The following is a 27,047-nucleotide window of genomic DNA, read 5'->3' as shown; positions in this document are numbered from 1 at the left end:
CAGTATTTGTTATTTTTTTTTAATTAACATAAAGGCAGAGTATAATTCACTTGACTGAATTACAGTCAAGTTAAAAAAATAAACATCCTCAGGTTGAACAAAGCTTACATTTGCAAATATGAAGTGTATTCATGATTAATTGCAAATTCTGTTCTTCAATATTCATGTGCAAGGCGTCTTAAATCAGTGAAACTTCATCACCTATTTGACAAGTCCTTTAATTTTATCAACATGTAAAGAAAATAAATGAATTTATTGCCACTATATACATAATTAGTATTTATTAATATAATTGTTAAAATTACATATATATTTGCATAAAAATGAAATTGATGCAAAACATTTTACATGTTTTATAGAAGGCAATTCAGAAGTTCCCAAATAAACAAAAATAAAGAAATTGAGACATATCGATCTTAGATTTGGTTATATGTTGTTTATATTGATATTAAAGAAATCTCTACTGCAGTTCTGTACGTAAGATTAAAGTAATCCATCACAAAAAATAAAATTTTGATGGACTCCTTCTCAGTGTTGCTTCGCTGAGCTTGAAGTGAGTTGCTTTATGATCTGTATTCCCCAAAAGGCAATGCAGAGGGAAAATAGTACCTGTAGTAAGAAATATAAACACAAAAAAACATTTATGCAATATTATGAAAACACATATGTTGTCAAATTACAAAATTACTTATAAAAATCTACTAATGATTTCAAAATAATTTATAATACCGTATATTAAAGAGAGAGACATGATGTAAGAATACAATCCCGCCTAACTGAAGTTTATAAAAAGATAATTAACAAACACTGGTTTCCAATATTCCAGTCAGTTTTTATATTGATATGCTAATTTGTTGAGTGATACATATTGTTGGTGGATAGAGCAGAAACCAGTGGTACCACAGCTAAAATTGGACAGAGCATTTTTCATATCTTTGCTCTGTTTTTTTTTCTTTTTCTCTTTCTTTGCAATGAATTGCTCTGGAAAGTAAATAGAGGACTGTGTTAACTTAGCTTGATGCATTCCACAGCTGCAAGTTGTCTCCCCATGCTGTGAAAATGATGTATTCAATGAACATGCCTCTGGGAACTGAATCTGTGGAGGCCATATGGTTTGGAAGAAGTCAAGAATGAGTAGAGGTATGCATCCATAATAGAAATCCAAGATGCTATTGGGAAGATGGGAGGACTATCTGAATATAAGAAACTGTGGTTGGCTCAGAATGCTATAGAGTCAGGACACAGCATTTATTAAAAACCGGTTGTATTATCCAACAAAGAATTAAGTACAGATCTAATTGTGGTCTTCTAAAGAGCTTAACAAGCCAAGAGTGTCCCTGAAGGTGAGGGCTTGATTATGTTCTGGAACTCTATTGATTGGAAAATCCCATTTAGTCCCACCAGGGTTTACAAAGGACTTACAATATCTTGAGAATTGTGCAACAATTAAAGTCATACATTTAAATGTTGTCAAAAGTGCAGAAATTCAGTTAACAGCCATTCAAACTTTCTAAACCTTCTGCCTTATTTTTTATCAGTTTTGATATAAAAGATAAAAGTAATTGCTATAATGATAAAAATATATTTACTGTAAATTGATTGTGATTTATTGAACTTATATAAATATTCAGGGAAAGGAGGGAGGGAGGGAGGGAGGGAGGAAGGAAGGGAAGGAAGGGAAGGAAGGGAAGGAAGGAAGGAAGGAAGGAAGGGTGGGTAACTCATTATTTAAATAATGGTAACAACTACACATAGCAGTACCAGTAGACAGCATAATAGAAGAGAAAGAACTGTAGAAAATTACAAAATAGAAAGATGTACAAATGTACATAGAACAACTGTGGCAAAAGGTAGCAAAGATAGCATCAATAGTAATAGGCATCTTGTGTCCAATCCCAAAACCACAGGAACAACGACTTGAACCAACAGCACTGACAGCATTGATAAAATCACTAGTCAATTGCATAAGGTAGTTTTACTTGGAATAGCTTACATCCTGCAACAGTACCTTTTAACACCATAAAACATCTTGGGAAGGACTTTCTTTCTTGATGGGTAGACTAAAAAAATGCCAAATGATTGTGCAACAAACCATAATAATGAAAGTAACATGTTTCACTACTTCAACCCAATATTAACGTAGTAGTTTAAGATAGCAAAATGTCTCCAAATGTCCCCAAAGTTACACATATGTAGTATGAAATAAACATTCCACTGTACCTTATTTTACAACATCATGTTAGAACTGCAAAAATCATTTTTTTTATATCCCCAATAATATTTATTTATTTACCTAAAAAATTGCAAATGACAATATCCATAGTAATGCTTGTAGTTTAAACAATGTAGTTTACAATGTTAAAGAAGAAAATATCATGTCCGTCTATCTCTGTATACATTCTGTAATAAAAAAATAACTTTATGGCTAATTTTATCTCACACAACTGAAAGGTTCATCTGAAAAATAAATTGATTAATAATACGGCAATTTAAAGGAAGAACTGAAATTAAAATGTTAAACATTGTCAATAATTCAAGATAATTTAATTACATTTGAATAAATATGTAAATATGTGTAGTTTGTATGGAATATATCCAGATTACCATTCAGCCTTAATTCTGAAATTTAGTCTGGTTTTGCCACCTGCAATTTAGAAGCAAATTAGATATATGAACAAATATTTTTCTACTAGATATGAAAATATTTTTTCTTATTTTTTTCTAATGTACCAAATTCATATAAGATGATTTTTTCCTCTTTAAATTGCAGAATAGTGTTAATGTTTGAAGGGGGAAGTAGGGCTTGCTTATTATTTATTTTGTTTCAACTCATACCTGTACAGGCTCTTTTATCATCTCTGAGGATATTTTGAGTTATTCCTGCCAAGTAATGTAATGTAGAGGAACATTATAAGAAGGAAAAGAATTCAAGGCTTCCTAATATCACTTTAGTACCAGGCAAGGATAGGTCTCTTTCAAGGTATTTTGTAGTTTGTATTCAACTTGGTATCTAGTCTGAACTAGACTGGTGAAGTATTTGTGAATGTGTACATATATAACTAAAGGTAAAGGTAAAGGTTCCCCCACATGTGCGTGCTAGTCGTTTCCAACTCTAGGGGTCGGTGCTCATCTCCGTTTCAAAGCCGAAGAGCCAGCGCTCATCCGAGGATGTCTCCGTGGTCATGTGGCCGGCATGACTAGACGCCAAAGGCGCACAGAACGCTGTTACCTTCCCACCGTAGTGGTCCCTATTTTTCTACTTGCATTTTTATGTGCTTTTGAACTGCTAGGTTGGCAGAAGCTGGGACGAGTAGCAGGCGCTCACTCTGCTACGCGGCACTCGGGATTCGACCCGCCAAACTGCCGACCTTCTGATCGACAAGCTCAGCGTCCTAACCCACTGAGCCACCGCGTCCCTACATATATAACTATCTACACTCATATACATTATTCAGACAGACACACACACACACACATACACACTATGCATGGACACAATGTTTATTTTTATTGCTTTTTAGAATCTTTGAATCTCTTAAATAAATCTGTAACACTAATAACTTTGGATAGATAATAAGTATAATTATTAACAAACATTAAAATAATAATCCATTCTGTTAGAATTAAGAAAAACATTTCCCCCTACTGATTAAACTTACACAATGAAAGAGATATATAACATGAATTGAAAGTTTTACTTAGTTTTTAAATTAGTGAATAATGGCATTTTCACTGTTTTCAAAGAGTACTGTACTAACAATTAATAAGGAAAGGACATTTTACTGATTTCCCATTTTACAAACTAGGCAAACTACCCTGCTACTGAAAAATTAGACAGTTATAATTCTCAATGCGTAAGTGTACAAAATAAATCATAATAGGCAACTTGCTTATGCAACTGTTTAAAACTCTACTGTCTGATATGAAAATTAAGGAATTATGTTGCTAATGCTTTATTTGAATCTACCAACTACAGTGATTTCTTTCACTTTCTCTAAGCCAATTGAATTTTTCAGGATGTAAAACTACCCTAAGGCTCTAGAAATATTTTCGTATGTGAGTTGAGGTTAGAAAACAAAAAAACACCTCTCATTCTTTCTCACCATCCTCAATCTTCTCCCAGGTATTATCTATCTTCTTATCTCACTTTTTGATCAGACAATTTTTCTACTAGATTGAAGAAATGCTATGTTTCAAGTTTATGAAGCATTTGAAAAACCAGCAAGCTGCTTAAGTGTTTAATTGTGCTGAATGCAAAACAAATAAGTAGGTACATAGATGATCCAATCATGCTCAAAGAGTACATGTTAATGTTTCATCATCAGATACGCAAGAGGTATTATGAAAAGTGCAAAAGGATCAGGCCAGGGTCCTTCATTCAATATTTTAATTTATTATGTGGGTACAATATTAAAGAGATTGTTTATGTAATATCCAGATTATAAAAATTCTGATTTTAATACCCTAAAGATCAAAAGACCTCTTTAATACCCTAAAGAGCACCCTAAATTTAAAATAATGTTGATAGATCGGAAAAAGGAACAGAAAGAAAAGAATGAAATTTAACAGAGAAAAGTATACTTTTCAAATAATGGAAAATATTTTTTCCATGCTTTAGATCAGACTTTATCAAAGGTCTGTGTATAGTTGTGAACACCTCACTTTTGGAACTGGAAAAAATTGAAGCAGGTTTGCTAGGAGTAATGAAGATGATTAGTGGACTGAAATTATGTCCAATGAAGAGAACATAAAAAGATGACTGTGCTAACTGGGCTTCTCTGTACATGCATATTAACATTTAGAGATAGATTTTTTCATTGGTGCATAACACCAATGTTTGTTATGTTTACACAAAATGTCTAATGAGAAATATAATCTATTTTTATTGATTAAATGTGCATTGTGTAACAGGCTTTATGTATTTTCCTGCAAATATTTACCTTCAGAGTTGAACTTCACAATAGTGTTGTTGTTTTTTACTAGAAAAGAAAGCAACCTTTTATAATAGAAAAAGATAACAAAATTAGTTCAACTGTCTCACAAGCTTCAAAACCCAGGCCTATGGAAAAGAAGTATCAAAGTTTATAGGGTGATTTTGGATCCCAAGGTTTTTTTCAAATAGTTAACATAAACATACTAACTGCCCTGTGAATTTCATGCACTTATGTATATGTCCACTAGATGGAAACAAATTTATAGAATTCTAATTCTTTGCTGTCAACTAGCTGTTGTCTGGAATTTTGCAGCTTAAATATGGAAGCTGTACATTCATTTGCTGGTACACAGGTCTTGCAATATTAGAATCAAAGATTCTAACCCAACACAGGAGTGTGCTAGTACATACCTTCCATTTTTAAATTATTCTTATCACTTAATGCTATTAAAGAAAGTCATGAAAAAAGACTTAAAATGACACTTTTACAGTGTTAGAGACAGTGCTGCACTTATTCCAACATGCCCATTAATGAATATGGAAGTTTATTCTATAAAAACGAAGAGAAGGGTGAGGGGTGACATGATAGCAGTGTTCCAATATCTCAGGGGCTGCCACAAAGAAGAGGGAGTCAAGCTATTCTCAAAAGCACCTGAAAGCAGGACAAGAAGCAACGGATGGAAACTAGTCAAGGAGAGAAGCAACCTAGAACTAAGGAGAAACTTCCTGACAGTTAGAACAATTAACCAGCGGAACAACCTGCCTCCAGAAGTGGTGAATGCTCCAACACTGGAAGTTTTTAAGAAGAGACTGGACAGCCATTTGCCTGAAATGGTATAGGGTTTCCTGCCTGAGCAGGGGGTTGGACTAGATGACCTCCAAGGTCCCTTCCAACTACTACTACTACTACTACTACTACTACTACTACTACTACTTTATTATTATTATTATTATTATTATTATTATTATTATTATTATTATTATTATTATTATTATTATTATTATTATTATTATTATTATTATTCCAGAAAAACATCTACAAAACTCTGAATCAAATTGGTACTATATGAATATTTATATATTTATACTTCAACACTCCCTATTGTCATGAATAATCTTTCATCAGATTCATAGGAATGACTTTAAACACCAGTGAAGCATTGCTTGATGCAGAAACTAGGTCTGACAAATTATATATATATATATATATATATATATATATATGCAATCTGTAGTTATTGTGCTCTTGTAGAAATTGTAGGGAAAGTGATGATTCAACATACTTTTTAGCTGTCACAGAAACCTTGTATTCTTAATGGGCAGGAAGAAGAAAAAGAAGGAAGTTAACTACAGCCTTTCTCCTGCACAATTAATATTGCCTTCTGTTATCTCAAGAAAAAAAGTACTTATAAGTCGTGTTGTAAATTGTTTAGAACATTTGATTAACATAAACATATTGTGTTTGAAGATTTTCCAGCAAACTGATAGAAACCTCAGATAAGTAGCAAAATCACAAAAATATTTGGTAAATTTTGCAGTAGTAGTTGTTCATTTTTTTTCTTCCTTTCAATAATATTTGATTCTTGGAAACAGCCTGGACAAGTCCCTGCAATTTTCTTGACAAGTTTCTTCAGAGGTTGTTTGCCACTGTCTCCTTTCTAGGGCTGAGAGAAAGTGACTGGTCCACAGTCACCCAGATGGCGTTGTACTTAAGAACTCCTGGTCTCTAGCCTGGTACCTTAAAGCACTATATCAAACTGGCTTTCAATTGCTCAATATAGGTTGTTGATAATTCTACCTGAGGTATGTATAATATGCATACTAGTAAGGCTCACACTTGTGACAACATTCAGGTAACAATTTGATAGCACCAACCTAATATGGGGTTTTGGTTTTTATCTACTGACATATAGTGCTTGTTTATATTTGGCAGTTCAGTTCAAGATAAAATCATGCTGTAATAATGAAGCTAAAATGTAAATATTTTAGGTAGATAACCAGGAAGCAAGAAGAAGAATCAGATGTTTGGACAATAGAAGATAATAACAAACACACCAGAAGACAAGATGAATAGATGATTATTACTGACAACTCAATATGAGCTTATAAGATTCAAGATGCTGCAGGTAAACAATCCTGGCAAAACAAGATCTCTTGAGCAATTAAAACTAGTAAGCTCCCAGACCCAAACCATTTTTTTCCTGACAGTTGGGAGGGATTCTTAGAAAATTTACATTTTATCCTCTCTCTTACTAAGAATTTGCTTTAAGTTTTGAATTCATGCTTCTTGAATACAGGAGGTGATAGATGCTTTGAGGTCAGATGATGCAACAACAACAACAACGATTCAGCACCCTCATATTTGAAATGATTTGGTCTTCATGATGGCCTGTCAAGCCCAATGAAAGCTTTGGTAGAAGTAATCTAACCCAAGCTTTTGTCTTTTGTCTCACTTCCTGCCAGAAATTGGTTGAGAATTATGGAAATTGAACTCTTAATGCATCTAATGGGCATCTGGCTTGTGAAGGCTTAATCAAAAGCAATGAAATCATTTTAAATAACAATATTAATAGATTATTTCAGTCTATGTGTTGTGATTTTTATACTGACTTTTTAAACCAGTCATTTTGAATGTTGTTTTCAGCTTTGTTTACGCTGCCTACTAAAGCCCCATTCTGTTTAAGAAGGGGGGGGTGAGGAAAAAATCTACCCCACATTGTTGTATCCTGGCAGAGCTTGTTATTGTTTTGCTTCTATGTCAAAGCGATGGCTGAAGTTTCAACCATTGTTAACCTCTCCCATGGTGTGCTAAGAAAAGGTCAGAGGCTCACATGTGGCTTAAAGCCTTGGGAATTGCTCTCAGTATTCTGCCAGGGAAAAGAATAGCCCAAATGCTTTCTCTCATAAGTTCTAAGCCATAAACTGCATCCTATTTGATGAACTATGCCAAAAGTAGACCCAAGGGGATACTGGGACTTGGTTGATGGGAAAAATGAGTGCTTCCTATGGAAGCTACAGATGTTTTTCTGAGAATAAGAGAGAGAACATACATTTGTCAGAACTTTTTCTTCCTACTGTCCACTGTTAACTACCTGTTCTGACAAGGTTTCGATTTAACAAAGGAAAACCAGCAGACACTGGTTATTAAAAAATACAAATAATTCCCATAAAAAGGAAAGTTTAAATGTATTGTGGTTTTTCTTTTCTTTTTTCTTTTTGGCACTTAATGCTTTCTAAATGTAAACTGGTGCCCTACATCTCAAGACGAGACCATTGATTATGAAATTATTTTGAAATTCATACTAAAAAGCATGTAATGGTTGCTTAACATCTTAGTAACATAGGAGATTTTCCTAACAGTAATACATGTTTACAAACCTTGTGTTAGGAATAAGAAGATGGAAGAGGAGGAGGAGGAGAAGAAGATTTTCCAGGGGATATATAACAAAATGAAGATAGTTGTGAATGTCTAGGAAGAAAATTCCACAATTAAGTGTTGGACAGTACTTTAGAATCAACTAAAATAAATAAAAGTGGAAGGAATTACAAATATCTGCAAAGGAAAAATAAATGGTGAATCTGATGGAATTGACAGAGATGATGAAATTGACAAATTTAATTAAAGAAAAGATTTTGACCAATTTTATTTATATTTGAAAACCACTTTTGGACTCTGTGGGAAACTGAAAGAAATCAAATTTTTGATTTTTGGGATTTGGTAATCAGAATTATATTGGGTTTGGAAACAATGTACGCTATTGTTAACTTTAAAGGTAAAGGTAAAGGTTCCCCCGCACATATGTGCTAGTTGTTTCCGACTCTAGGGGCCGGTGCTCATCTCCGTTTCAAAGCCGAAGAGCCAGCGCTTGTCCGAGGACATCTCCGTGGTCATGTGGCTGGCATGAGTAGACACCAAAGGCGCACAGAACACTGTTACCTTCCCACCGTAGTGGTCCCTATTTTTCTACTTGCATTTTTACGTGCTTTCAAACTGCTAGGTTGGCAGAAGCTGGGATGAGTAACAGGCACTCACTCTGCTACGCGGCACTCAGGATTCGACCCGCCAAACTGCTGACCTTCTGATCGACAAGCTCAGTGTCCTAACCCACTGAGCCACCACGTCCCTTTTGTTAACTTTAGGGTAAGAGTTTAATGTGTTTTTATCTGTATCTGTACCAAAGAAAGACACAAGTCATTCTTTTTTGGTTATTTCTACTTTTTCTTTTTGAACTTTTATATCTTGATTTTTCTTCTTGGTTTTCCTTTTTTTTCCAGAATGTTTCTTCTTTCTTGTTTATCCTTTTCTTAGTCTTTTTATAAATTACTTTAACAAAGTTACATTAAAAAAAGAATGGCTTGAATGAGTATGAATTTTTCCAGAGTCCTCAAGATGGTGATATAAAAGATGGCTGTGGGGGGAAAAATGCAGAATCCCTAAATTGCATCTAATTTTGTTCATTTTCTTCTTTTTGCTCTCCAATGCAACACGTGAATTTAGCATGCAGAATCTGCCTCAAAGTCACATATACTAGCTGGTCTTTATAAAAACTACCTTTAGCAAGGACCTTCCCTTCTCGTCTATCAAACTGTAAGTCAACTGGGAAAGACTTCACATATCTAGAACAGGGGTTGCCAATCTTTCTGGGTTAATGGCCCAGTGGGAAAGGGAGAAGCAGGCACCTTTATGTGTGCATCCGCACACATGCAAATGTGGCTCCGTGTACATGTGCATGAACAGGGCCGTGAGAAGCTCGCGGCTTGGCTAGCACTGGTGAGAAGCTCGCAGCTCGGCTAGGACCAGTGCATGGGGGATGAATGACGATGCACTAAGCTGTACAGTCCAGATTCTCACCAAAAGCCAATCAGATATATGGTGATTTAATTCTGTGAAATGATCTGTTAAATACTTTTAATGACTACTTGACATACAGATAAAGGGAAAAAATGACATTCATAGGCTAGGGATGTTCCAGGTCTACAGATTATCTGTAAGTATAAAACTAATTATTTCAAAAAACTGTTAGTGATTAAATCTAATATATCACTGAAATTATTAAAACAAATTCAGTTCAATTCAATTAATAAACCATTTTAATGCTTTCTAATTATATTAAAAATAATAAAAAACTAATTTACTCACCAACTCTACCACTCATCCTGATCTTTTGTAAGCTTTTAGGGAATTATGGTAACTATTTTTGGCTCATATATCTGTAAATATAGTAGTTCCCATATTCAAGGTCTAGACAGATCAATCTGAACATAGCTTGGACTGATTATAATAAAGTCTACAGCTCAAGGCCATACGGATGGATCTGGGAATGTTTGGCATTATATAAAGTCAAGAAGACAGTAAAGGACCTTCCTCAAGAACTTAAAGGGACTGTGAAACACAATTCTGTAAGTACCGTGGTAACCCAAAATCACATAGGAACCATGAGGAGGAGGCAAGAAAGATAGCAAAATTCAAGAAAAGATAAGATGATGACATGAGATGAAATGAGATGAGATAATTTTACTGTCATTTAGCTGTATACCCAATGATATACATTTAAGTGAAATTCAGATGCCCCATTCTCAAAAAAGGAATGCCACCCCCCAAACACTGTCAGCTCCCTAGGACAATAACAAGAATAATAGCAGCAGCAGCAGCTATAAGAATGCCAATTTATCACAGTCTATTTTAAATATATAGTGGGAAAAAAGAGTCTTGAGAACTGTGGCAGGATCTAAGTTGCAGGCTGAAACACTGAATGTCACAATCAAATAACTAGTATTGTATACAAGAACACTTCCACAGTATATGGACTAGACCTTCCCAAGACCACAAGGGAGATTCCATACAAGGCTGGAGGAATTACAGGGCTAAGATCCTGTGAGACTTTCAGATACACATAGCAGGCAGGTACTGACCAATTAACCAGTAGTAGACAAGGACCAGAAGAATGGTATCAAATAACAGCAACATCGGAATGGTATCAAATAACAGCAACATCGGAAACAAGGAATATAAGACGCTGGAGAAGTACCAAGGCCTGAAGGAGGAACTAGACATGATGTGGAAATAAAAGTCAAAGTGTTTGCAGTGGTGGTAAAAGCACTTTGGGCTGTGACTTCTAAGCTGGAAGACTGACTCCAACAGATCCCAGGTAGAGGACCACAAATTGAGGAAAATACATACTGCCTATAAGAGTGAGAATGGAATTTTTTTAGGGGGGAAAAAAAGAACTGAAAACACAACGTTTAACCTTCTGGCATCCTTCTAACTTAACTCTTCTACTTGAAATTCAATAGCAGTTGAGTAACAAATATGCAAACTTTGTGATCAGATCATTTTACACACACACACGCACACTCACTCCCTGGTCTTACTAGAAAAGTATAAAATGGGTGCATTGGAGGAGAAAGGTGCTTTGTGCTGAATTGTCACTTTTGTGTAGGATTTATCAATCACTAGGTCTAGGATTGCTGGGAAGCTAAAAATAAGCAGAGGTAGGAAGATTTCTTTTTATATTTCCCTCTTGTAATACTTTTAATATTTACTCAATAAAACTGCTTGTAAACATTTTACCTGATTTTTGAGATTTTTCTCTAAATAATTAGAAAGAAAGAAAGAAAGAAAGAAAGAAAGAAAGAAAGAAAGAAAGAAAGAAAGAAAGAAAGAAAGAAAGAAAGAAAGAAAGAGCTATCTCCTGGCTGGCCACCAGGTGGCAACACAGCAAACCAGAGTTTAAAATCATGGCTTAGCAGAAGGTGGGAGCTGAACCCAGCCAAAATAATGCAATCTCAATTATTTCTTCACATTAATAACAGGCATTATGAATACACATACCAGGACTGCTTCTGCTTTTATTAATTATTTATTAGTTTGCATGACACTGAGTCAGTTGCAGATGCCTTCAATATTTCCATTTTTTCCTTCTGAGTATCATCAGTAAAGAGACTCACACATACTGCATATGTCTTCTATGTACAGCATAATAAAACAGAACAATCAAAGCAGCCATGTATGACATTAAGAATAATTGGTGCATCTAATGTAAAATTCCACCCATTTTAGAAAGTCAAATAAATCCTTTGTCTACTTACAGAAATTATATGACTGGCTTAGATAAAATAGTAAAGTAACTATGCTCAGGCTTTCTGACTTCCAAGCATTTTGTGGTTTAACATGTCCTAGATGAAGAATTCAGCACTTCAAAAGACATTATTCTCTTCATTTCTTTTCTGGAATTTCATTAATTCTGTCAATCTTATTCCACGTTTACCTATAAATCTTTTCCTGGATGTTTTTAGATAGCATTTTTTTTCTCCTCTTCTAGCAAAATGAAACAATCCTTGTTCTGAGTGGAATCACTGTAAGAATTAAACTTTTAAACAAGATACTCTTTTGCATTACAATATAAATAGCAACCTTAGTATCCATTGTTAAACCATTCAGAATGAAATGAAACTGTGTACTTTTATGTTTGCACTCTTTGTTTGCTACTTAAGTGTACTTTTTCCAACATGTGGAGAAACTGCACAGATTCTCTTAGCTCTATGTGCACTTTCTACCAAAATTCAGCTATTTGTGGTTCCACATCTTCTATTTCCCTTTTTTTCCCCTATTTCTCTTGTCTACAGAATCCTCCCCACCCCCATTGGATTCTGGAAAACAAAGGTTCTTGGTATTCCACAGCCATTGTTTGCTGCACTGCAAATGACAGTGCTTGGTACAGCTTACAAGGAATGGTTGGATTCTTGATCCCAAGATCTATGTTATTCTGAGGATAGTGGCTTTGCCTAGCTCAGCTGACTTCAAGGCAAAGATTAGTGGCAGAGAACTATATCTCAGCATACTGAAGTGTCACTGAAACTATTCTTCTTCTTGTTGTTAGCTGCAAAGTCATGTCCGACCCATCGCGACCCCATGGACAATGTTCCTCCAGGCCTTCCTGTCCTCTACCATCTTCTGGAGTCCATTTAAGCTCACGCCTACTGCTTCAGTGACTCCAGCCAGCCACCTCATTCTCTGTCGTCCCCTTCTTCTCTTGCCCTCAACCTTTCCCAGCATTAGGCTCTTCTCCAGTGAATCCTTCCTTCTCATTAGGTGGCCAAAGTATTTGAGTTTTAACTTCAGGATCTGGCCTTCTAAAGAACAGTCAAGGTTGATCTCCTCTAGGACTGACCGGTTTGATTACCTTGCAGTCCAAGGGACTCGCAGGAGTCTTCTCCAGCACCATAGTTCAAAGGCCTCAATCCTTTGGCACTCGGCCTTTCTTATGGTCCAACTTTCACAGCCATACATTGTAACTGGGAAGACCATAGCCTTGACTATACGCACTTTTGTTGACAGGGTGATGTCTCTGCTTTTTAGTGTGCTGTCTAGATTTGCCATGGCTTTCCTCCCCAGGAGCAAGCGTCTTTTAATTTCTTGGCTACAGTCCACATCTGCAGTGATCTTGGAGCCCAGGAAAATAAAAATCTGTCACTACCTCCATTTCTTCCCCATCTATTTGCCAGGAATTGAGAAGGCCGGATGCCATGATCTTGGTTTTCTTAATGTTAAGTTTCAACCCAACTTTTGCACTCTCCTTCTTCACCTGCAACAAGAGGCTCTTTAGTTCTTCTTCACTTTCTGCCATTAGAGTGGTATCATCTGCATATCTTAGGTTGTTGATATTTCTCCCAGCAATCTTAATTCCAACTTTTAGTTCATCTAGCCCTGTGTTTCTCATGATGTGCTCTGCATATTTAGTTAAATAGGCAGGGTGACAGTATACAGCCTTGCCGGACTCCTTTCCCAATTTTGAACCAATCAGTGGTTCCGTGTCCAGTTCTCACTGTTGCTTCTTCACCCGCATATAGGTTTCTCAAGAGACAAATAAGATGGTCTGGTATGCCCATCTGTTTAAGAACTTGCCACAGTTTGTTGTGATCCACACAATCAAAGGCTTTAGCATAGTCAATGAAGCAGAAGTAGATGTTTTTCTGGAACTCCCTAGCTATCTCCATGATCCAGTGTATGTTAGCAATTTGATCTCTAGTTCCTCTGCCTCTTCGAAATCCTGCCTGTACTTCTGGTAGTTCTCGATCCACATACTGCTGGAGTCTAGCTTGTAGGATTTTAAGCATAACTTTACTAGCATGAGAAATGAGTGCAATGGTGCGATAGTTTGAACATTCTTTGGCACTGCCTTTCTTTGGAATTGGAATGTAAACTGATCTTTTCCAATCCTGTGGCCACTGTTGTGTTTTCCAAATTTGCTGGCAAATTGAGTGTAGCACTTTTACTGCATCGTCTTTTAAGATTTTGAATAGCTCAGCTGGAATACTGTCCCCTCTACTAGCTTTGTTGTTGCTCAGCTTAACTAAGGCCCACTTCACTTCACATTCTAGGATGTCTGGCTCGAGGTCAGTGACCACCTCATCATGGTTATCAGGGACATTAAGCTTGTTCTTCTATAGTTCTTTTGTGTAATTTTGCCACCTGTTCTTAATCTCTTCTGCCTGTTAGGTCCCTGCCTTTATCATGCCCATTTTTTCATGAAATGTTCCCTTCATCTCTCCATATTTTTTTTAATCCCATTTATATCCCGCCCTTCTTCGAAGACTCAGGGCAGCTTACAATCTAAAGCACAACTCAATGTGCTTAGCAATTTCCTTGAAGAGATCTCTAGTCCTCCCTATTCTATTGTTTTCTTCTATTTCTTTGTACTGTTCATTTAAGAAGACTGTCTTATCTCTTCTAGCTATTCTCTGGAATTCTGCATTCAGTTGTGCGTATCTTTCTTTTTCTCCCTTGCCTTTCGCTTCCCTCCTTTCCTCAGCTATTTGCAAAGCTTCCTCAGACAACCATTTTGCTTTCTTGCATTTCTTTTTCTTTGGAATGGTTTTAGTTGCTACCTCTTGTACAATGTTGCGAACCTCCATCCATAGTTCTTCAGGCACTCTGTCTATCAGATCTAATTCCTTAAATCTATTTTTACCTCTACTGTATATTCAACAGGGATATGATTTAATTCATACCTTGGTGGTCTAGTGCTTTCCCCTACTTTCTTCAGTTTAAGCCTAAACTTTGCAACAAGAAGCTCATGGTCTGTATCCCAGTATTGCTTTTCCTACTTTTTTATTGACTATGAAGGCTACTCCATTTCTTCTCAGGGATTCTTGCCCACAGTAGTATACCTGATGGTCATCTAAATTAAATTCACCCATTCCTGTCCATTTTAGTTCGCTGATTCCTAAGATGTCGATGTTCAGTCTTATCATCTCTTGTTTGACCATGTGTAGCCTGCCTTGATTCATGGATCTTACATTCCAGGTTCCTATGGAGAAAAAATCTTTACAGCATCGGAGTTTCCTTTCACCCCCAGATACATCCACAGCTGAGCGTCCTTTCAGCTTTGGCCCAGTCATTTCATTCTTTCTGGCACTACTAGTACTAGCCCTCTGCTCTTTCCCAGTAGCATATTGGACACCTTCTGACCTGAAGGGCTCAACTTCTAGCATCATATCATTTTGCCTTTTGGTACTGTCCATGGGGTTTTCATGGCAAATATACTGGAGTGGGTTGCCATTTCCTTCTCCAGTGGATCACATTTTGTCAGAACTCTCTGCTATGACCTGTCTGTCTGGGTGGCCCTGCATGGCATAGCTCATAGCTTCATTGACTTACGCAAGCACCTTCGCCACAACAAGGCAGTAATCCATGAAGGAAGAAGCTATTCTAGTATACTAGTATTTAAAAGGTTAGACTTGCTATCTTTATATTATTTCTCTGTATTTTCTGTTCTCATTAGTTTTAAAAAATTATATATCTGCATCTTCATATATGACAGAATAACATAGTTGGAAGGGATCTTGGAGGTCTTCTAATTCAACACCCTGCTCAAACAGGAAATCCTATAAAATTTCAGAAAATTGTTGTCCAATCTCTTCTTAAAAACTTGCAATGTTGGAGCACCCACCACCTCTAAATGCAAGCCATTCCACTGATTAAGTGTTCTAACTGTCAGGAAATTTCTCTTTAGTTTGGGTTTCTCTCCTTGATTAGTTTCCATACATTGTTTTGTGTTCTGCCTTCAGGTACATTGGAGAATAGGTTGACCCCCCTCTTTTTTGTGGCAGCCCCTCAAATACTGGAATACTGCTATCATGTCACCCCTAGTCCTTCTTTCAATAAACTAGACATACCCAAAACAATGCAAGACTGAAACTGTGGGTCTTGGACTGTGATGCTAATCAAAACTGCTGCTTTTCCGATCATTTCTAGTTTGGAATACATCTTAAAAAAGAGACTGCTATTCCACTAACTTAGTGAACTTAAAAAAAAGCTGGAAGGAACAAGCGCAAGCATAAGACAGATTCATTTCCAAACTTGTTCAAGGCCATTTCTTAACACAGCCCTAATCTGATATCTGGTAGAGCCAAAGTTAGTTTTGTGGCACAGGTGACAGTTGTTTTGCTCAAATTTCCTAGCAATAAAAAAGTGCCAAAACTATCACTCTATTTTTACTATTGTTGCATTAGAACATTTTTCTTCACAAGATATACCCCTAAATTGTTGGGTACCACTACATAAATTACTACATTTTTTCTGGGGAAAGGGGGTTAAATTTAATACAGCTGGATAGCTGAACAGCTGCTTTCATGATTTAAATAAAAACAAGCTGAAATCTTTGCTGTCAAATGGGTGATATATGACTTGTAATGGGATGTTTCCAACCTTTTCTTCCATATGGTTGCCTATGTTAGGAAATACACAGCCTCCACTCCAGCCAGGTTCCCAGAAAACATCTGGCTCCGATTCCTGCTCTGTTAGTTCCAAAGTTGCCTCCCACAAACATAAAATGATTCATAGGGCAACATCCCTTTGCTTAAGGATCCAATTAGGAGCTTCATTGATAATTTTATCATGCGCGGCAACTAGAGATATGGGAAAATGGAACACATTCAAAATACATTTTTCACATCTATCTGATTGTTTAATATCTGCACAAGAAACTTAATTTCAGGCAGCATTTCCATAGCTGATTTTGGAAGCCAACCAAGGTGTGGTAAATGTATTGTTAAGAGTTAATTGTCTATGTTATTGCTATTCAGTTTGTAATAAAATAAAAAAAATAAGATTACCATTTTCAGCAATTCAATATCTGCCAGTTGTTATTCTGGCCCTGGATTTGGCTTTCCAGGTTTTATTTGTTAGTGGAGGTTTTATTTGTTAGTTAGTGTAAATTCCCATCTGGGCAAAAAAGACAAGGGCTTCTCAAACTTTCAGTGATTTTTGTCAGTTCCTTTTATAGTCTCTACATCATCTCATACTGTTCTGGAAGTCTCATCAAACTTTAAAAGCAGATTTTCAGACACACAGAAGGTTGCGGAATCATAGAAAATTAGCCAAAAAAGGAGGCTTCTCCAGTTTTTTTCAACAATGGATTTATTCAGCCTGTTCAGTCTGTGGGTCATTATTTCTAATGGGAACATTGTAATTTCCTGCAAAACTTTTATTTCACATTGAATGGCCATCTATGAAATAATTAGATCAGTATTTCCCAAGCAATGAATATTATATCCAATTAATCCTAATTGTAGGAACAATTCTAGTTCTTTTTGATTATTCAGTAGATACATAGAGGTAAAGTTGGAATTCATCCATGGGCCATTCCACCCTGCTTTACACTTTCAAATGAACATTCAAAAAGGGTAATTTGTCTGACCATCCCAATCCTACCTGGTTTTAGATGCTATGATATTGTCAGTATATTCATAGGAGTCTTTCATAAGCTTAGTTTGAATGCACATAAATTGAGTCCACTTGGTCCTTAGCACGCTCACTGATGAATAATGAGAAACTGAATGGGGTTTATCACAACTGTTCTATGTGTCTCCTAAGAATTAACAGCAATTGAATTTAATGAGGTTTAGCTTCAAATAATTATACCTAACAAGAATGTGGAAACTTTTTTGGCTTTTGAATGACATTCTAGAAACTGCATTGCAAAAAAGGTGGGACAGAATCAAACTAAATTGGATTTAATTTAATTTAATTTAAATCAATACAACTAGTATATTCTGTACTTCATATTTTACATTTCTGACCAATGAAAAAGTATTAATTTATTGCAATTTTTGAAAGAGTACTCTTTGGCAGGCTCCATGAACTTCTCCTGTATATGTCTGTAATCTTTCACCCAGGGCCTGGCAATAAATCTGTCTCTAAAAATTGAACAAGCAGCACTCAGGAACTAGCAGTGATGGAGTCAAGGACAAGGCTTAAATACTGTAGGCAGACTGCTTTTACTGCAATTATAAGTATCAGTATTCAGCTGACACTGAAGAGAAAGAACTCCTGCAAGTCAGAGCAATGAAACTTGTAGAAATATCAATCCTAGGTTGAAATCTGATGTCTCTTTCTCCTGCCCTTCTTTAATGGGAATGGATTCTTACCAATTCTTTCCTCATACTGGGTGCGGAAAGCAAATGCATCTTATTTTGATAATAGGTCTGTATGGCTATAGGCTACAAGCTAAAAACAGCTTTTTGTTTCCAATGCTGGCAGGTTCTGCTCTGTAAAATGTTTGAAGTAGTTATCCTTATGTTGATGGTCTTACATGATACAGTTATGCTAGCAATGAAGGTTATTTGCATACTGATCTAATACTGTATGACAGAACCAATCAATTGCTTGAAGGAAATATAAATTGGGCTTTCTGCCATAAATAGCTAATTAGCATTCTTACCACTAGTCCTGTCATCTGGATCAAGTTAATGGCCACATTCTTGGCATCTGAGATATATTCTTTACTTCTCTATTGTCTAACAATCATGAACTTGCTTTGTTGTAACTCTACTCCAAACCTCTTCTTCTAGCCTTCCTTTTCATATTTTCCACTCTCTATGGTTTTGAGTTTTTCAACTTTACACCAAATTACTCAGAGCTGACTTAAACCCATTATATGCTTAATTTACAGTACTGTCCAGGTTTTATTGAAACAATTACAATTGCTTTAGAACAGGGGTGTCAAACTCAATTTCATTGAGGGCCGCATCAGCATTGCGGTTGCCCTCAGGGGGCCGGGTGGGTATGGCCAGGGTGGGCGTGGCCTACTGGGTGGGCGTGGCTAGAGTGCGTATGGCCTACCGGGTGGGCGTGGCCAGCTCTACATCGTTCGCCTCAAGGGTGCCTATGGGGGCCCGGGCGGGAGTGGGACAGATCTGAGGGTCTCTAGCAGGAGGAGGGTCTCTGGGCCAGGGCCAAGGCAGTGGGGGCCATTCCCTCACTGTTTCCAGGATGGCTTCACGGGCCACATGAAACCACTTCGCGGGCCGGCTCCAGCTCCCGGGCCTTGGGTTTGACATGTCTGCTTTAGAAAGTCACACAATACTTTTCCTTAACATTAACCCTCCTCTCTTTCCTGCACTCACCACACAACTTGATTCTTTTCTCCTCTATCATTCTCCTTCTTTATTTTTATTTTCTTCTTTGTCCCATTAATTGCTAATGTCTTTGGAAGAAGGACAGGATTCACATAAAATTCAGAACAAAAGTGTTCTGAAGAGATGCATGATGCCAGGAAGTGCTCATGAATGTTAATGCTTGACTAAAATGGGAATAAACTGCTTTATGTTTTATCTGACTAAACACAGACTGAGAGCCAGTTTGGTCTAGTAGTTAAGGCATCAGACTTAAAACAGGAGACTTTTAAGTTCAAGTCAGTCTTAACCATGAAAGCCAGCTGAGTGACTTTGGGCTAATAAATCTCTCTCACCCCAATACACTTCACAAGGTTGTTGTGCTGAAGGAAAAGGGAGTATTAGATATATTTTCCACCTACAAGAATAATAAAGGTAGGATATAAATAAACAAACACACACAGACACACACATATCTATATCGATCGATAGATATAGATATGTGTGTGTGTGTGTACGCACACACACATACACATACATACATACATACATACATATTCTTTTCTTTCAAACATATTCCTTCTGAAATTGTATTTTAAGGCAATAATATGATGTTTAAACAATAAAACACTCCCCCCAATGCACATGTAAATTTCATTATATGTGGAAGCAGGAGAGATTTTTTTAAGAAAAAAAATATATATAGAATATTTCATGGAGGAAGTAGAATGGAGGGGCAATGGAAAGTGAAACTTTAGTTTATACTTTGTATGACATATAAATCTGAATCTCACCCAGATGATACAGAAGGAAAAGGGAACAAAGTAGGTGGATGACTATCTTATTGTCAAAAAAACCCTAATGGGATGAATTCTAAGTATTTGAAATAATCAGCATAACTATTCAGATCAATTTGTTTTTCATACTTGCTTTCAAGTAACGGGCCAAATATTGCATTTATTCTCCACCACTTCTTACAATCACTCTTTTCTTCAGATTAACAGGAAAAGAAAAAGCTTCTTACTGATTCCTAGTTAGTCCAGATGTGATCAGACAAGTACCAGAATTCTGAGCCAACACGGCTGCTGAAATTTCAACACATCTGGAAGGCACAAGCTTAGTGTAGACTGTTCTACAAAGAGCTCCTTTTCTAAACAAAGAGATTATTCTGAATGCCCAATGCAGCAAAAGAAACATCAGTCAGTAAGCTACTTATTAGGTGGCAAGACAACATGGAGAACATTTTGCATATTATTTGCCAGGAATTGAACCTGACCCCATGGCTGCTATTTAACTATGGTATATTAGCATAGATGAATCTCTCTGCTAAAAACAAAGCCCTTCATTTCAAATTAGAGTGCATGGTGCATTTATTTCATTATAAACTTATTATACTGTATGATTCCTGAAATATACCTAAGACGGAGAAGAGAATTATAAAACATGAATGCTGCTATCAAAATCTACCCATAGAAGTGATTCAGGCAAGACCAGTCTGGGTAGGGACAAAAGCAATTTTAGCCCAAGGTATTTGTATTTGTAAGCCAACCAGAATCTATGGGAGTGGGTGGCTATAATAAAACTAAACAAGTAATAAGGCTGGGTGAAATGATATATTGCTACTACTTTCCAATGTGATGTTCCGCTAAGATACTGGATATTCTATTTCATTCCATAAGTATCATCTCAATACCTTGAAGGCTGACAGATTAGGGAAAAGACATCTATTGTAAAGCATCAGAATTTTCTGAAAATGCTCTAAATATTAGATATGGAAACATCCGTTTTAGAGGATGTTTTCACTGTGACTCTCCACTATGCTAATTACATAAGACTGTAATAAACAATTACTTTGTAAATATTCCTAAGTGAAGAACTTTTATTTGGGGGTGGTAAGATCTAGATTACTATTAATTCAAAATAACAGACATTATTCCTGATGTGGGCTGCATGCCAAAATCAATTCACAAAAATCCTTTAGCATCATCCTTTTCTTCCATTGGCAAGGAATAAAGTTAGATTATTCCTGACATTTTATACACATTTAATATTGTATAAATTGTATGTACATTGCACACAGATTGCACATGAAACTCCATTATGAAATAGCCTGATCCTACATTGAACTAATTCATTGTTCTTTGCTTTCCAATTCTAGCCTATAAAATGCAACTACTTTTCTAACCCTGCTGGGACTGATTCCTAGTAAGTACACATAGGATTTAAATCAAATTTAATGACACTTAATTCCAGTGAAATAAATAGGAAAAATTTGCCCCAGTAAATTCCAATATATGCTTCTTTACTATCCCAAAGTTTCTGTCTTCTGTATATGAGATAATCCACAGATATAACACAAATGAAACCAACCTGAAGTAGTTTTCAGATTTGGGAATTCTTCAAATGTTTGGTTAATGTGTTTGTCCACTGAAGGAACTCTAACTCACCCATATCTCTCCTCAGGTCATGCCTATCAGCTATCATAGCAAATCCTGTACAGGAATACTACGTCACTACTATAGTTTCTTTCTTCCCACACAATAGTGTAGATGAAGCAAACAAAAATGGAATTGACAAAATTCTGTCACTTTCACCAGTTTTTTCTATAGGAAATGAGCTGGAGCACAATATGCAATTTCCTCCCTCCCTTCCCATTTTGTGCAACATAGAGGAGAAACTTTTCATGTGTTCTTTTCACAGTTTCTATGTTGGTATAAAGTAAGGTTGTGGATTGGTTTCAAGGTATTTTGAGGGTGTGGAGAATGGAAATAATGGTTAAGAAATATGCTAAAATTTGGATTGAAAATAATAAATGAAGACTACAAATACTTCCGATCAATGTAAAATTAATACATAAGTTTAATATTAAAAATGTTGGTCAAGAACTCATCCACTCAGTGCTGATCATCCTATACCCAGTACTATTTTTTTTAAAAAAATGCAGGATTGATAAAATATATTTAAACTAGATAGCATACATTAGTCCATGGGATAGATCTTCAGACATATATCTTTTTAACCATCAATAGAAATTGTTTCCACTTAATACAAACATACAGTTTGATTTTAATCTGTGCAATTCAATTAGATATTACATAATAGCACTTTTTGCCAATCATTTCTATCACTATTCAACCACAGAATTTGCATGCACAAAAGTTTTGCTTTCTTATAACATATGGGATTATTATTTTTTATGCTTAAAATATAGAAAAGACTCATTCTGTGGTTCTTTCACTTCACAATTCATCAGACAATATGATGTTAGTCAAGACAAATCTAATTAATCAACCACGAAAAAGTTTACTAAGGATTTAGTGCAAGGGATTTAAGTTGGGGGAACATTTCTTCAAAGATTGTTTTGACTGCATCTCCTTTTGATCAATTCCAGTTGTGTTATTAATCTTCTTATGCATGTCTGATTTCTATAATGATTCACTTTTTCCATCCCCTCACTTACAGGTAACTTGAAAACAGATGAGGTAAAACAAAGGATATTCCAGGTGGACCATCAAGATTTGGGAAATGTTCAAGATTGCTTCATTAATTAAGTTGAAATTTTCAACAGAGACTGTTCATATCAAAGATAGGAAAGTACTTATTTCTTTGACTGTATTGTCCAAAGATATATGGTGGTAGACAAGGGAATAGGACAGAATTTATTCTTGTATAGACGTCAAGAAAAAGTTTTGTCTTTTTATTTGAACAAAATCATGCAAATGTTCTGTCTATGAAGTTCAAGAAGCTTTTCAAATAAAGCCAAAAATATTGAGTAATATTACAATAACACACTTAACAGATTACTGATATTTCTCTCTCTCTCTCTCTCTCTCTCTCTCTCTCTCTCTTTTTTTTTTTTTTGACCAGATCCCAGCTTGAAAGTTGGACCAAGTTTATCTTTATTTTGCCAAGCAAATAGAAGCTCAAAACATTAATAATTAAAATGCAATATAAAGACAAAACAAGTTTATTAAGAACAACTTCATAACTGATAAACACATTAAAAACATGTCTGAAATAGCATCTATTTATTTTGGACTAAATACATACAAAACAAGAAAATCTAATGCAGTAATAGAACTTAAATATGACTTAAAATAAGTTTTGGACCAGAGGAACAGCAACTCTGTCTTCCCTTATAGAACAGTATGTTTCTTCTCAACAGATCATTATAAATCTATTGACCTAAGTGATTCTAATAATTGGAGCATCCAAAAAACTCTAAAATCCCACAGTTCCAGAATAATGAATTCCCATGCTCAGAAATAATATAGTAATCCTTACAATGCTTCTCGAATTGTTGACTCAATATGGTAACATATGGTAGCATTAGATCCTGACAAAAGCAATATGGTTTAAATAAACTAGGTTTCCACTGATCTCAGTGGGAAACAACACCAATTAATTTAATCTATGTCAAACCCAGGAACATAGATCCAAAGATCCACATACTTCACTGGTACCAATTTTATTTGCCTGCTGACTTTAAATTGCTATTTCACCATTACTACTTCAGCAGTCTGTCAACACAAGGATGGAAGGTAGAGGTTGTGATCATTATCATTATTTTTTTACTATGAACTGGATTGAAAATGGTAATGAAGTAATGGAAGCTTAATTCAAGGCATGGTTCTTGAAAACTCTGTTGTTGAAAAACATTATTCTGCATCTTCACAAAGCACTCAAACCATAGATAAAAATGGTATAAAAGGATACATGTTCCATGGTAACAGTATTCTAAAAAATTACCAAGAAAGCAGATGAATTTTGACATCAGAAAAGAGCCACTTTGCTATAGTGGTTAAGGCAATAAACTAGAAAATGGGAAACTGTGAGTTTTAGTCTTGCCTTAGGCAAAAGCAAGACAGACCTTGAGCCAGTCACTCTATCTCAGCAAAGGAAGCAGGCAATGGGAAAATTTGGCCAAAGAAACTGCTGGTCTCATCCTGATAGTTTGTCTGGAGTCAAAACTGATTCAAATGCATGTGCATGCATCTGACATACAAGGAACATTAGCAGCAGCTATGTAGGGGTTGGTAACATTTTCTTGCTGTCAATTTCATTCTACAATTTTATAAAATATTGTGAATGCTAAGGTTAAAAATGACCAATATCCCCTATGAAATTTAGCTTTCTCATGACATTGGTGTCACTTGTAGCTTTTTAAAAGTTTATTGTTTTAATTATTTACTACTGCTGCTTTTTAAAATAATTGGTTATCCAATACATTTTATTCAATGTGTATAGATTAATATTAATCTGTTATATAATACTAGAGTTATATTAATATTATACAGCATTACTATTTATATACAGAGTTCTTTCTGATTTGTAAATGAATTTTTTTCTGGTAACATTTTTTTCCTCTACAGCATCCTTAGTCATATTAACTTTTAAAAGCAGCATTTTCCTACTTTAACTGGGAGCAATATTGCAAGGTATATAAAAACTGTTAGTGCAACAATGGAAGGGTAAATATGGCCTGGCAATTGTGAAAGTGATCAGAGCAATGCTTATTAAATGCTCTGTCCTGTAGACCTTTTTAAAACAAACAAACAAACAAACAAATATAAAACAAATATAAATAACATTTATTAACAAGTAACTAAATTAACATAAATCCAAGCTCCATAGAGAAAAAAGATACAGAAAATACAAATCTATTTAAAAGTAGTCCTGTATAGTATTAGTATATTAGACCTTGGGAAGTAATTCCTGAATATCTAATCCATTATGGCTAGGCTATATAGATGAACTTAACTTAAGACTGCCAGACATACAACTTGGCACACTAAATAAGTGTTCTTTGGAGACGAGGAAGAATCCATGAAACATGTGATTTACTCTCTGTCAACATGAAGATGAAGTTCCTTTTTAAAGCTATTTTAATTTAATAGCAGCGCATCTTCTTTCATGCTTTAATAGACTTTGAACCCTAGAGATCGTAAGCTAAATTTTAATGGATTGTTGACATTATAGACCATTCTACTTCAGCTCTTTATGCTCTTAGCTTCCAAATCAGCCTTGTTTGCTGTCTTTCTCCTGTTGACTCCAGAAGACTTTCTGCTGTGCTGTGCTGTGAATGTCTCAGAACAGGGCTCCTTCAGTTGGAAGTAATTTTAAGTACTTTATAAGCACTCATCCTGGATTGTGTTATTATTGCTATATGAAAGGTGTGTTGGGGGAGGGGATCAATGGGCAACTGTCTGGCACAAAGGAGACCAGGAACCAGTTGATTAAGTTTACCTTATAAATCTCTGTAACTAGTATAATGCATATTCATAAAATCATTATGATATTATTTTGGGCTTTGAGGTCTTATAAAAAGGTTAGGATTTCTGCTCAATAAACATGATTTCAGGAAAACAAGAAAGCAAGCAAGAAAAAAATGTGCTTGGAGATTTTGAAAGCTGCTTTTTTTCCACCATGAAGAGATTTCATTTTAGTTGCTAAGACATAGGATTTAACTAGCTGAACTGAATTTGACTTTATTCACAAATTAAAAATATGTTTGAAATATCAATTATTTAGAAGTAATTTCCTACCATAAAAATATCCTTCTGGGATCATTTCACCAATACCATCTCTCGGACAGACAGTAATAGCCTGATAGTGCATCTTTTTATACTGTACAGATAAAACTAAAGAGTAATCATAATATAACTAATTAAGTTTACAAGATGCTTTCATGAACAATTAGTAGAATACAGAAATGAAAGTTTAACCAATCTGTACAATAAAATCTTTCAAAATATGCAGCAGCATTATAAATATATTTTATTCTATATACAAAAGTAAATTATCTTTATACATGTACATACTCACATACACACATTTACATGCATGCATGCTTTTATTGAGTATCTTTTTTTGCTTTATGACAATTACATGTTTATTTTCTGCTACAAAAAACAGACTGGCTAAAATAACTGACAAATTTATTTGAATCTAAATCATAATTTACAACAGCTATTAAAAAAAATATCCCCCAAGAATGTTAAAACAATTCTTCTAATTACATGTCAACTCTGAAAAGAAATAGATCAAATCCCACTAAGATATTATAAGTTTACCTAATATGATGTTGAAATAAATAACCTAAATAAATACATGAAAAATACATATAGTAAAACTACAATAAGATTGCACTTCCTGTTTGATGTCATGGCGTGACAGATGCAGGAAGATGGGGCTCCATCTTCTGTATTCGATTTCACCCCACTGGGGACCCTAAAAAGGGTCAAAAGTCACCCCAGAGAAGCAACAAACTAGGAGGAGACCCTCATTGATCACAGAGGGGCAGCAGCCCTTCCATTTGACCCGAAGGAGTCCTCCAAGCTAGCGGGGGAAAGATTGGCTACCTGCATGTAGCTAGTCAGAAGCTGATGACAACCAAGGAAATAAGCACTAACGAGCAACTTTTGAGCAACATGGATGAAACTGGGGGAGATTCTATCCTCTCTTTATAACTTTAAGACATTTTCCTGGAAAAAAACTACCCAAAGCAGTTTTTGCCCCATTCCCTCAGGAAAAAAAAAGCAGTGAACTAAGTGCTTGGGGGGAAATGGAATTAATGAAATTAATTATAAAATTAATTTGGAATCAATATATATATATATACCCTTGAAATTTGGGGACTAAAATGCTTTTGAGACTTTTTTTTACAAAAGAAACTTGTAAAGCTTGAATATAAGTTTGAAGCTGGAAGAAGGTGTTT

At 35.5% G+C, this 27,047-nt stretch overlaps 1 protein-coding gene across 1 annotated transcript in view; it reads right to left on the bottom strand.

Moving 5' to 3' along the window:
- Positions 1-367: 367 nt before the first annotated feature.
- AGMO (alkylglycerol monooxygenase) overlaps positions 368-27,047 on the bottom strand; it is a 178,056-nt gene continuing 151,376 nt past the window's right edge. Inside the window, exon 13 of the mRNA XM_083376950.1 lies at positions 368-609. Coding sequence (XP_083233076.1) covers positions 529-609 — 81 coding nt within the window. The 3' untranslated portion in view covers positions 368-528. The remainder of the gene's footprint in view (positions 610-27,047) is intronic.

Source organism: Vipera ursinii, assembly GCF_947247035.1.
Source record: "Vipera ursinii genome assembly, chromosome: Z".
In the NCBI taxonomy this organism is placed as follows: Eukaryota; Metazoa; Chordata; class Lepidosauria; order Squamata; family Viperidae; genus Vipera; species Vipera ursinii.
Note: the sequence above shows the minus strand (reverse complement) of the source record. Positions and strands in the feature narration are given on the sequence as shown.